The 12,806-nt window shown below is 43.3% G+C and overlaps 1 protein-coding gene across 3 annotated transcripts in view; it reads right to left on the reverse strand.

Annotated features, from left to right (window-relative positions):
* Nucleotides 1-4,528, reverse strand: part of akr1a1b (aldo-keto reductase family 1, member A1b (aldehyde reductase)) — an 8,628-nt gene extending 4,100 nt beyond the window's left edge. The window contains exons 1-6 of one of the 3 annotated variants that reach the window (XM_010753672.3): nucleotides 4,348-4,528; nucleotides 2,290-2,385; nucleotides 1,766-1,885; nucleotides 1,477-1,628; nucleotides 1,063-1,258; nucleotides 770-969 (exon numbers count right to left, since the gene is read on the reverse strand). In XM_010753672.3, the coding sequence (XP_010751974.2) occupies nucleotides 770-969; nucleotides 1,063-1,258; nucleotides 1,477-1,628; nucleotides 1,766-1,885; nucleotides 2,290-2,370 (749 nt within the window). In that variant the 5' untranslated portion in view covers nucleotides 2,371-2,385; nucleotides 4,348-4,528. The other 2 variants (XM_019268338.2, XM_027290305.1) reach the window with 2 other exon arrangements.
* Nucleotides 4,529-12,806: the final 8,278 nt, after the last annotated feature.

Here is a 12,806-nt window from a genome sequence, read left to right on the forward strand (position 1 = left end):
TACATACATACTACATACATACATGTACATACATCATACATACATACTCTACATACATAACATACATATATATATAAGGACTACTCGCATAGAATCAAGGTCCAGTTTTAGAGGGGGACAGATTTAGCAAGACGCCCCTGATCTGGTAGTAACTAGGACATAGGACGTTCCACGAACAAGACGGTGGCAGAGCCAGACGAGCACAACAGTCCTGAGGTAACACATGCCTGGTTAAGGGTGATCAAGTAGGTAGGTGATGAACCGGCAGGCATTAGTGATTTGAATTTAATACAGACTGCTACAGGTAGCCAGTGTAGCTTGATGAGCAGCGGGGTAACGTGACCTTTTGCATTCTGGATCATCTGAAAAGGTTTCACTGTGCAGGCTGGGAGGCCCATCAGGAGGGGGTTACAGGAGTTTAGTCGGAAGATGACCACAGCCTGTATCAGGATTTAGGTAGCATGTAGAGTTAGCTATGGCCTGATTTTTCTTATGTTGTGAAGTGTGAAGCAGCACGACCAGGCAAACAAGGTAACATGATAAGTTGGTCATCGATCATGACTCCTAAGTTTTTCGCTGCCCTGTAAGGGCGAGTCAGTTTTGATGTGGATGTCATGGCTTGGAGAACTAGATGTTTGGTTTCTGTTTTAAATATTCTAATAATCAAACCTAACCTTTTTAAACCGTCATGTTGAGCAGAGAGGATCCATATTGTGCTATTGTACTTTGAGACTCTTCCAATGTAAAGAAATCTTAGGAGTGAAATCACCTCAGGATAATCTGTGCAGGGGATTTTTTATATTTCTCTGCCAGTGCGCTGATCACAGGCTCCTGAAGCAGAACAGGTTCATCTGGATGTTTCCAGGCCCGGTCGGGAGAGCCCAGAGGGCTGTAGGAGGTCATCACCAGGCCCCGTTCCCGGCAGTGGGCCAGCAGCTCTACCTGGGCCAGGTAGGGGTGGCCCTCTACCTGGCCAACCAAAAGACACAGAGTTACAAGGTGATCTGTAGCTTTCCGAATGTACTACTTTAGAACTTTTAGAACATCACAGACAGCCTGTACCTGGAGTACAGTGGGTTTGATGCTGGCCACAGACAGGACGTCATCTATCTGCCGACTGCTGAAGTTAGACAGGCCGATGGATCGGACAAGGCCCTTCTCCACCAGCTTCTCCATGGCAGCCCAGGTCAGCTTGTAGTCTATGTTGTCATACAGCAGGGTGCCATCATCATTTCTGGGGAAAGGAACGTCACCTTGTCTAGGAAATATAAAGAGAAACCGCTAAGAGTGAATGAAACTGTTGTTTCTAAAACAAACGGGTTAAATACATCGTTATCTTCAAATAACATTGTTGTTTTTTTCTGACTACATGCTAATTAGCTCGTTATCTTGAGAAAACAGGAGGTGTGTTTTTTTCCAATCGCTGATAACGAGTTAATCATCTCATTATTAGACCTGCGTAGAGGTTGAGCTCACTGGAAGGCGTAGGGCCAGTGGATGAGGTAGAGGTCCAGGTACTCCAGCTTCAGGTCCTTCAGGGTCTTCAGGAGGGCCGGCTCCACGTCCTCAGGGTGATGTCGAGTGTTCCACAGCTTGGACGTGATGAACACATCCTCTCGTCTCAGGGTCTGATGCGCAGTTGTCAGATAGAATTTAGTAGAAAATGGTACAGAGATTTCACAACACAAACAAAGTATCTTTCAGATCCGAGGGAAACATTCTCACTGGAACTTTGAGCTTCATGTGGAATGTTTAGCTGCTTTACCTTGCCAGGGCCGAATGTGTCCTGCAGGGCTTCCCCGATCTCAACCTCATTCCCATAGATGGCTGCACAGTCAATGTGGCGATACCCGGCCTCCAAGGCCCAGATGACTGCTTGTTTCACCTGCAACAGCATTAGCATTCCTTTAGAGTCCATGTGACAAATACACATCTAATATTCACTCTTTTAACTCCGTTTTGGTCTCCACCAACTACTGAAAAAAATATCTGGCTTTTTAGATTCACTAGCTTAACCTGCTAGCTGCTAACTTTGTCTGTCTACTGTTTGGTGCTGGTTTATCAAGGCGGATCTTCCCTGAAAACAACTGGTGTCTGGCAAGCCTGAACCAAAACAGCAGGTTAAAGGAGGTTGATCTGTGAGCTACAAGCATGAAAGAAACATCAGACATGGTATGAAGTGGAACTGCATCATCAAAAACAGAAAGAAGAATGCAACAAAACACTCGAATGAAAGCAAATAAAAGACTTCTCTTTTGAATAAACAAGGGGGCTCGGTGCAGCCTCTACCTTTCCTGGCTCACTCTTCCATGTTCCCAGTCCGATAAGGGGCATCTTCCGGCCCGTGTTGAGAACTGCAAAGTCATTCATGCCTCTCAGAAGCACCTTTAAAAAAAAAGGAACAGGGAGAGCATGATTCAGTCAGTAAGGAGAGGAGCTCAGCTCTCTCCGATGTTTAAAGCTGCAGCAGCATGAATTCTATGTAAGCCACTCACTGCTACATTCGAGCTTTTCACCGTGAGGCAAAACGCTGCCGAAAAAACACGTGAAACACAACATTACTGTGGAAGTAACTGACTGTGAAGTAAACACATAAGAAAGCAAGCGGCAACACAGCGTGAGCATCCAGCTCAACAAAAAGACGGATTAGAGCTGGGAGACTTTCACCTAATTGGGTAGAGTGTTCATTTCAGAGGCACTTCTCTTCAGACTGTCTTTTTTTTCCCACATTAACTCATGTCCCACTTTATTCTGCATCATGGCTGTACAGACCATCTGAGAACAGGAGGAAGTGCTGACTCTGACTTCCTTCAAAAGTCACCAGGCCGAGCTCTTTTGAAAAACGACACAAAGACCTCACGACACACTTGAAAAAGGAGACAATCATTTCCTTTAATTAAATAACAATCAGACAAAGCTTTAGCAGCCACATCAAGCCGAGGTTTCCTGTCCATCTCCAGTCAGGTGGACGGTTTCCGGTCCCGAGAGGACGGTTAGACAAAGTCAACACATTCAGAGAGAGCTCAGCACATTCCTGTCTAAACACTGCAGACCCCTTAGAGCTTCAGACTTCCAGAAGCAAACAAGCTGCATTGAGCTGCTGTGTTACACACAAAGGAAATTCCTGTTACATGTTTCATTGGACACAGTTTTCACTCAAAGTTTCAAAGTTTACTTTTTTCAGTCCTATAGGAGTCCAAACATTCAGCAAAACAAACAAAGTTTGGATCCACGTCTTTAAAAAAAATGAAGCAGTGTCATCCTGCTTCTGGAGAAACTCAGTCACAGAGGATGAAAGAAAGCAGAAAATGTTCACATCTGAGGGGCCGAAATCAGATTTTTTTTCTTACATAATAACTCACATCGATTAAGAAATGATCAAAATGGTTGGAGGTTAATTTGATTTTTGACAACAGCTCATGTCTCTGCTGCTCTTTCATTCACATTATCTTAATGACACTGATTTGTTTTGATTGAGTTTATGTAAAACACATTTTGTCTTGCACTTGGCTTTCCTCTCGTGGCCTCTCTTCTCTGCACAAACACACCTCACTGTGACCTGTCTGACACCCACAAACACAGGCATTTTCCAGATGTTTCCCCAGTCCAGCTGTGTCAGCTGATTTCATGGAAAGTCACGCGCCACAACCACACCTCACACTGACCTCAGTTCAGCAGCTGTGCCGCCGCAAAGCGAGCGAACCTGTTCACAGACTGGCAAAGTAAGGTGTATGTTAGGACAGAGCGAATAACGGAGAGCTCTAAGTATGTCGGCTCGTTGCTCACTGTATCGTCACTATACGTTGTAGTCAGCAGCTAGAAAACTGCCGGTGTTTCGGTTTAACGGGCGACCCTTTAGCCTGCGGTTGGCGTTGTTACGACAGCAGCTGAAAAACAGGAAGATAATACAAACAAGACCTAAGACTAAGCAGCCATGTTTTTCTTAATAATGTCACGTTACTAACAAGAAAAAATATATTATATATAATAAGGAATTCACGAGGACGTACATTTAGGCTTTAAACAACTGTCGTAACTACGACAGCGACAGGCGGTCTCCAGTTAGCAGGGTCGCTCGTTCAGCCGAAACACCGGCTCAGGTTCAAACAGCTAGCTAGCTTTAGCTTCTCCTGAAAATGACTCAGCGTCGCTGCCGCTCCGTGTGCGACGTGCCGGGTTTTAAACTCATCGACGGACTCACCCGCCTGCCAGTGTCAAAACAGAAACGCCCGAGGAGCTGCTTTAAAGCCGGACATGTGAATGAGTGCATGGCCGCTTCAGCTCAGCTGTGAAGTGACGTTAGCTCGTCAGCAGCAGCTGTCTGCGCGCCTGCAGCCTCCGACTCACCGTTTCTGGATAGTTAAAGACGCGACTTTGAACGGGGACCTCTCCTTGTTCTTCCTCCTGGGCAGAAAAGTGTGCGAGAGTATTGTTTTCTGCCAAATGTTCAAAAACACCTCCTCATTTTGGTGACGTTTCCTTTTCCGGGACGACGAGTCCTCTGTTTCCGGTGGAAATCCACGGCAGACCAGACCAAAGGATGGGAGAGACATGGCAAGATGGAACCTTAGCCTTGATTCAAATAAATACATATAATAAAATATGAACAAATAAATAAATAAAGCATTACAAGCTGTTAGAAATGTAATGTGTTTGTTAAATAATAAAGTACCATCCAATGCAGAGGAAGATAATAATAAATCTGTTGGCAGTTCACTTCACAGCAACACAGTGGCGGCTGGTGAAAACTATTCTACGTGGGGCTGTGCCATATTCAGTCAGTTTCAGAAACCATCCCATCCAGATACAATTTAACACAAACTGCAGGATACCAGTATTAATAGCTGCTCTCCCATCAAGTTGTCAGTCAACTGAACACTGTAGATAGATCCTTCTACTTCAGGGCTGTCCAAACTTTTTTTAAAGAGGGACAGATTTGACAATATGAAAATGCCCAGGGGGCCAATACTAACATTTTAAAAATGAAAACCACTAAAAGTTACATACAAATGTTCTCTAACAATTTCATTTTAATTGTCATGATTATCTTTTTTTATTTTTAAATGACAATGTCACCAAATCTAAGCCAACAAATCTAAAAGACAATCCTGCTTTTTCTTTCACATCTGGAGTCAGATAACACAGAATAAACTGTATGGAATATGTTAAACTTGTATGAAGTTGATACAAATCTAAACCTCATGTTCATTTTAAACATGCCTTATTATGAGTAATGCAAAGTTTGTTAACATTTATAAATATAAATATAGAAGAAGAGATACTTTTACTAATCCCCCAGCGGGGAAATTCTTTTTTCACTCTGTTTTATTTACATACACAACCCAGAACACACACACATGCAGTACAAGGGCTCATAGACATGCAATGTGGAGAGAGATGGTGGAGTGATGGGCAGCCAGCCAGAGCGGCGTCCTGCGAGCAGTTGGGGGGGTTCTTTGCCTTGCTCAAGGGCACCTCGGCACTGCCCAGGAGGTGAGCTGGCACCTCTCCAGCTTCTAGTCCACCTTTCATATTTTGGGTCCATGCTGGACTTGAACCGGGCACCCTCTGGTACCCAAAATTCCTGTGCTTGGCTGCCTACAAGTCAAAGTGAGTAGAGGAGTTCTCACGGCTCCAGTCACATTCTACGTGGTGAAGTAGGGGACCTCCCTCTTAGGAAGAGATCTTATGAAAGCCTTAAGCATCTGCATCGAAGGTAACACTGTCCTCCCTCCCGTGCTTACCACAAACTCTGCATGTACTGCTCCAGACATCAGCTGTGCACAAAACTTTGTGCATAAGGTGAAGATTGATTCCACTGTTAAACCAGTACGCCAGAAACTACGACGCCTGCCTTCTGTGTCAGCTGAACTGGACCGACTGTTGAAAGCCGGTGTGATTGAAAAAATTGATGAATCGCCCTGGGTTTCGCGTATTGTGGTCACAGGACGGAAAACTTGTGGAATACGGATGTGCACAGATCTCCGTGAACCAAACAAAGCTGTGATCACAGACTGCTACCCCGTACCTCATGTGGATGAACTGTTTGCAAACTTAAAAGGTGCAAAGATGTTTTCTACAATCAACCTGGCTAACTACCACTACTGGCTACTACCAGTTTCCTCTTCATAAAGATAGCAGGGACCTCATTTATTACACATGACGATTTGTTCAGATTTTGCAGGGTTCCTTATGGCCTTGCATCGGCTCCCTCAGCCTTCCAGAAAATGATGGCTGACATCCTTAACGACCTCCCAGGTGTCCAAAATTATCTGGACGACCTTATCTTCTATGGTAACACCTCTGCTGAGCATGACCAGAACCTCAACACTGTCCTCCAAAAGGTGAAGGAAGCTGGACTGGTGCTAAATGAGAACAAGTGTCACTTCAGGAAGACCTCACTACGCTTCCTAGGTCATACCATTACTGCAGATGGCATCCTTCCTGACCTAGACCATATTAATGCCATCCTGAGAGCCCCTCCCCCATTAGATGCTGTTGCCCTGAGATCATTTCTGGGCTAAGTATCCTGGTACTCAAAGTTTCTCCCTAACTTTGCAGCGGTTGTGGCTCCTATGTGTGCCTGTGCCAGTGACAAAGACAAATTTACATGGACCCCTGCAGCACAAAGCAGTTTTGAGTCAAGTCAAGCAACTTCTTGTGAACAGTCCTGCACTTGCTCTTTTCGACCCTTCGTTGCGACCTGACATTTCCACAGCTGTAAGTAGTTGCTGCAAGTACAGCCTGATGGCACAGACAAGCCAGCAGCTTTTACTTCACGCACACTGACTGAAACAGAGAGAAAATATTCGATTGTTGAATAAGAAGCACTTGCCTGTGTGTGGGCTACGGAAAAATGGAGAACATACCTGTGGGGACGCTGTTTTACTCTCCGCACAGACCACCAGGCATTAACAACACTGCTCAGTACAAAAGGAATCGGTCGGACTGGAATGCGAGTTGCCTGCTGGTAGGGATGGGCAATATGGACTAAAAAATGTATCCCGGTAATTTCTGGTATTTATCATGGTAAGGATAAAAATGATTATAAATAAACACCAATTCAGCCTAATCTTTTTGACTATAAATCTATCACCAAAATAATAATAGAGGCTACTAAACTACATCAATGAAGTTCAAGTAGTACACCTGTACTGCAAAAATGTAGTGTGTGACACCAAACAAACAAGTCTGAAATGTGAGAACAGAATTATTTATTAAAAATGTACACAGGCAGTGAGAAAACAGTGCAAACACTGCCAAACACCAAAAAATCACAAAGTAATGCAACTGCAAATACAATCTGATAAAATAAGACAAATAAATAAAAGTTCACTGAAATTAAATGCAATCAGTGATGAAAAAGTACCACGAGTGGCTGGATCATGCCACAAATTAGATACTAGTTCAAGTTTTCACTTACATAACACTTCACTCAAACATATAATGGACAAATGTTATAACAACATGCAACAACCGTTTCTTCTGTTGGGTTACAAAATAGTGCAAATGACAACATGATAAATTAAAAAACAAGCAAACAAGCATAAAAACAAATATAATTTCAACAAATTTCAATGACCATGTAAACACTGAAATACTCTGGTGTACAAAAATGTGGAAACGAGGCTCACAGGAATATCTGTACGTTCACACCTTAAGATTTTTGGTCACAAAGACTAGCATATTAACTGTGGCTGGTTTCAGAAGAGACCGCTGACAGGTTACCGCATTCCCTCCAGCACTGAGGACTCTCTCTGAGGCTGTACTTGTTGCAGGAATGCACAGGTACTTCTTTGCTAAACTACCTATCACAGGGGAATTCTCATGTACTTTCCACCATGTAAGTGGATTGCTCTCACTGTCTGCCAGTTGGCCAAGTAAGTAACTGCTTAATTCGGCCTCAATTACAGTGTAAGAAACACTGATGGAGACCTCAGCAGCAGCTGCTTGTTTGACAAAGCTTCCAAGACTCTTCCTGTTTCTTCCTGTGATGACTGTCCTCCGTTTCTTGACCCTGGCCTTTTTCAGAAGATTGAGGTGATGTTTCAGAGGTAGCAGCAGCAGGGCCACTTGGCATGGCAGACACAGATTCTCCCTCTGTGACTATTCTGGTTTTGATGACCAGGATCTTTTCCTGATTCAGGTGCTGTGTGCGAAAGCACGGATCAAGAAATGTTGCTTTGTTGACCGCTGTATTTGGTCATCATATCCAGAAAAGTCCAGTACTGACGTTTTTATGGTCTTGAGATCTGAATAATCCTTCTCCTGCAGAAGTTCACTGCTAAAAAGGTAAAGAATAGGCTTCAGGTATGACACTGTGACTTCATTCTCTGAGGAGAGGGCATCTGTGGAATCCAGGAGAGGTCCTAATGCCTTGCTGACAGCCTCAAAGATGTCAATGTCCTGCCACTTCAGCACCAGATGCCTGGTTGACCGTTCAGCAGCCAAAACGTGTGATGGCCTTTTCTTGCTCAAGAACCTGCAGAATCATCATCTGCCTGGATCCCCATCGTGTAGGGGATTCAGTCACCAGTTTACGCTGAGGAAGTCCGAGCTCCTCTTGTGCAGCCTTGAGAGCCCGTTGCTTTTTCCAGCTGTGTGAAAACAAGCTGACAATCTTCTTGCAGACTCCCACAGCTCTGTCAATCCTCATGCATCGCTCTGCAACACAAAACACAAATAACAAAACAGACAACTTGTTTCCAGAAATGTTTTATATTAATTAAGTCTGTTTCAGTTCACATTAGTCTATGTCAGTAAGTGGAAATTAGCTGCTGGGCCTCCTATTAAGGCCTTGTTCCTCGTCCTTTCTGTGCAGCGTCTGCAGTATTCCTGTGCTAGAATACATCCTCAGGTTTTCTGTGTGATAATAATTATTTAATATACATCATCTGAGAACACTGTTAATATCAGTTTAAAACTAGACTTTTCACATTCACACATCATTTACACAACTGTTGCTGTTTGTTATTCTTATTGCATCTGATGAGAGCGAAGGTTCAACTGGATTAAAAATATATCTCACTACTCTAAACTAGAGAGTTCTGCTTTACTGTGACACATGTTATTGTACTTTTACAGTAAATGATTGGCTTATACTTGTAGCAAATTCACAGTAACACATACTAATTGTTTTACACTGTTATTAATAATAACAATATTATTAGTATTATTACATATTTTTTTAATTTTCCATGATCATTCAGATACACGTTAAAATAAAAGTCAAAGTAATTATTACAGACATTCAAGACAGACACATTTTAGAACAAAATAGACAATATATTATTATTCAAACATTCTATGGTTGCTATGTTTTGTCTCCAGGTGCATCGTTTTAATAGATCATAACTAGGGAAAGATCATAACTTGAACATAAACAAAACCGAACGGTCACGAAAAAGTTTGTCTCCTGTTTCACCGACTATTAACGGAAAATTAACCCTTCAACTGCGGATTGTTTACATCCACTCCACGATTAAAAGCACACAGAGTGAAGAAGCCGACCAAGAAACTTGCGTAATGGAAAATGTGAGATTTGATTACTTTTTTAAATGTTTTATATCGATTTTACCGGACTGTACCGGATCAATCGATCTATTCGTTTGAAAACAGGCCAAACATGCGCATGAAATGATGACTTTATGACAAATGTTAAGATTTAAATGTGCAAACGAAGTATTATCTAATTAGAAATGCGTTCATTTCCATACATCTCCAGAACATTAATGTGAACGCTGGATAAAAATCATGTTGACATATCATATCAAGTCAAAGGTTTTCAGAGGGGATTTTGTATATCTCTTTTTATCTCTGAATAAACCAGTAAATACTGTCAACAGAAAAAGACAAAATTAGAAATTAAATATGAACAAACCCCTCGTGTATTGTAAAATTACATATATTTAACAAGACTGCAGGTGAAGAGGGTCAAAAATATTAACAAATCCATATCACCATCAAACTTCCCCAGTTGATTAGATACATTAAGATAATTATTTTTGGTATTCTTCCTGACATTTTATGTTCAATTATGTAAATGAGCTTTTTTGGTAAATTCAGGAGAAATCTACAGACACAAATAAACAAAATATTTACATACATTTATTTTCTTATAACAACTTAGTGTGTTTTTAGCATCATCTTTACTCTTTTCTGAAAAAAGACATTTTATGGAGGCAAAATAGTCCAAAATCATAAAATTGACCAGTTTTAGTATGCAGTCTCAGCCGAAACTATACTATCTAATAAATAATTTATGTCACACATAAATGGCCAAACAAACGTTGATCGTTGTCTGAGGGGAGGCCCAAAGTCTTTGACTTTGAAAGCCTGCACTAGAGTTGTTCCCTGGTAGATAAATGTGTCTGTGTTAACGAGGAAAGAACAGAACTCTATGGGTTGAAAGGGCTCAGACATTTATGTTGCTCAAATGTAATTATCTAAGAGAAGTTCATTTTTTGCAGGAAATGTGAAATTGACATTATTCTGTGCTGTTTGTTGCATATCATGTACTTGTAAAGCCTCATTCTAATGTGTGTGTATCCTTTCAGTGTAATGTGGCAAACCAAGACCATAACTACAGCAGTAAAAGACAAATTTCTGTACGTCGGTCAGAGAGGACAAAGAAGCCTGCAGCTCACAGGCAGTGTCCATGCTGCAGGGACAACCAGGTTAGAAATCTGGGTTTTATTTTGAATATATTTATTTTTCAATGGTTTATGTCCCAAATTGTTCAAAATGTCATTCTCCAGAACGAGAGAATTAGACTGCTTGACAAAATGTAGAAATCATGACAGAATATATTTTCAACACTGAGTGTTTTGAGACATCGTACAGGCAGATTGCACTGTATATAGCAGTCATTTACATTTACATGAGTGTAATAAGCAGTGCATTTCCATCTAATCTCTGACAAATTTAAAACTTTGCTCTGTGAAATCTTCACTTTTCAATTTCAACTTGTTTAGTAAGTAAATTTACTGAAGCCTGACATCCTCTTTCTTAATTCTCCAAAGCACCAGCACTCTGCTACACCTACTAGCCTGCCCCAGAAGAGGAAGCGGACCTCTGTAGCCCGTCCTTCCCAGCCTTCTCCTGGGCATCCAGAGCTGCTGAGTCAAGTTTCCACTGCTTCTACCAGCTCGTTGGACTTGGTCCCAAGTTGCCAACATGATTTGTTGAGGTATGATTTAGACAAAATCTCTTTTCAACGCAACACGTGACATTTTCCATGAAATAGATCATAATTGTTTCATTTCTGTTTCTCTGCTCCTCACAGGTACAAGAATGGACACCCGCGTCCATACACTTTAGAGCTGGGACGTCGGATCAAAACCGAGCTGTGGGAGCGACTGGGTCGTCCTAGCTTCACAGAATCAGTCAGTGAAGATGGACTGGTGACTATCGACCAGCGTTTTGGGGTCGGAGTCCATCCTCCTCATTATGATGTGGACATTTCTGGAGAACCAAAGCCTGGCAAGCCAAAACAGAAGAGAGCCAGGAAGTAGGAATTGGATGCTCCATTCCATCCTCCACCTACAACCTCCTACCTCATCAACCAACAAACCTATCATCCACCTTAAGACTCAAAATAACAAAAGACAACCAAAAGACAAACCCATCTCAGACAACAGCATCCACCTGAAGCCTCCTTTAACTTTACCTGCAAGCCTCCTCCACCTGCAGACTCTGACCACCACCTGTAACACAAGCCTCTGACTACCAACCTCAGCCAACAAGCTATAGAGCTTCTCCACCTGCAGACTCTGGAAAACAGCTGACTCCTGGCCCTCCACCAACCAGCTTCAACCTACAACCTGTAAGCCTCCTCCAGCTTCAAATTCAAACACCACCCACTGTCTATCTCTGCCAACGACCTGCAGTCCACCTCCACTTCCACATTCTGGCAACAAGCTGTAGCCTGACCCACCAGCCAACACAATGCAGGTCTCCTCCACCTGCAGACTCTGACCACCACCTGTAACACAAGCCTCTGACTACCAACCTCAGCCAACAAGCTATAGAGCTTCTCCACCTGCAGACTCTGGAAAACAGCTGACTCCTGGCCCTCCACCTAACAGCCTCTGCCTCCAGCCTTCAGGCCGCCTCCACCTGCAGACTCTGCCAAGCAGCTTTGACTGACCCTCCACCTACCTGCCTCTGCCACCACTCTTCAGGCCGCCTCCACCTGCAGATTGTGGCAAGCAGCTGTACCCTGGCCCTCCAGCCTTAAGGCTGCCTCCACCTGCAGACTGTAGCAAACAGCTGTACCCTAAAACTCCACCAACCTGCCTTTGCCAACAGCCTGCAGGCCGCCTCCACCTACCTGCCTCTGCACCAGCCTGCAGGCCGCCTCCACTTGGAGACTCTGACAAGCATCTCGAGCCTGACCCTCCACCTGCCAGCCTGCTTGCTGCCTCCACCTGCAGACTCTTGCAAGCATGTTTGACTGACACTCCACCTGCCAGCCTGTGCCACCAGCCTGCAGGCCACCTCCACCTGGAGACTGTGGAAAGCAGCTTTAGACTGACCATCCACCTACCAAACTTTGCCAACAGCCTGCAGCCCGCCTCCACCTGCAGACTCTGGCAAGCAGCTGCAGCCTGACCCTCCACCTACCTGCCTCTGCCTCGAACTTGCAGGCGACCTCCACCTGTAGACTGTGGAAAGTTTCAAGTTTCAAGTTTCAAGTTTCAAGTTTTTATTGTCAGAACTGCAAATGTACAAGACATACACAGAATTGAAATTACGTTTCTCTCTGTCCAAACGTAAAGATGTAAACATATATATAAAATAAAATA

The sequence above is a fragment of the Larimichthys crocea genome, chromosome XVII (assembly GCF_000972845.2).
Source record: "Larimichthys crocea isolate SSNF chromosome XVII, L_crocea_2.0, whole genome shotgun sequence".
Classification (NCBI taxonomy): Eukaryota; Metazoa; Chordata; class Actinopteri; family Sciaenidae; genus Larimichthys; species Larimichthys crocea.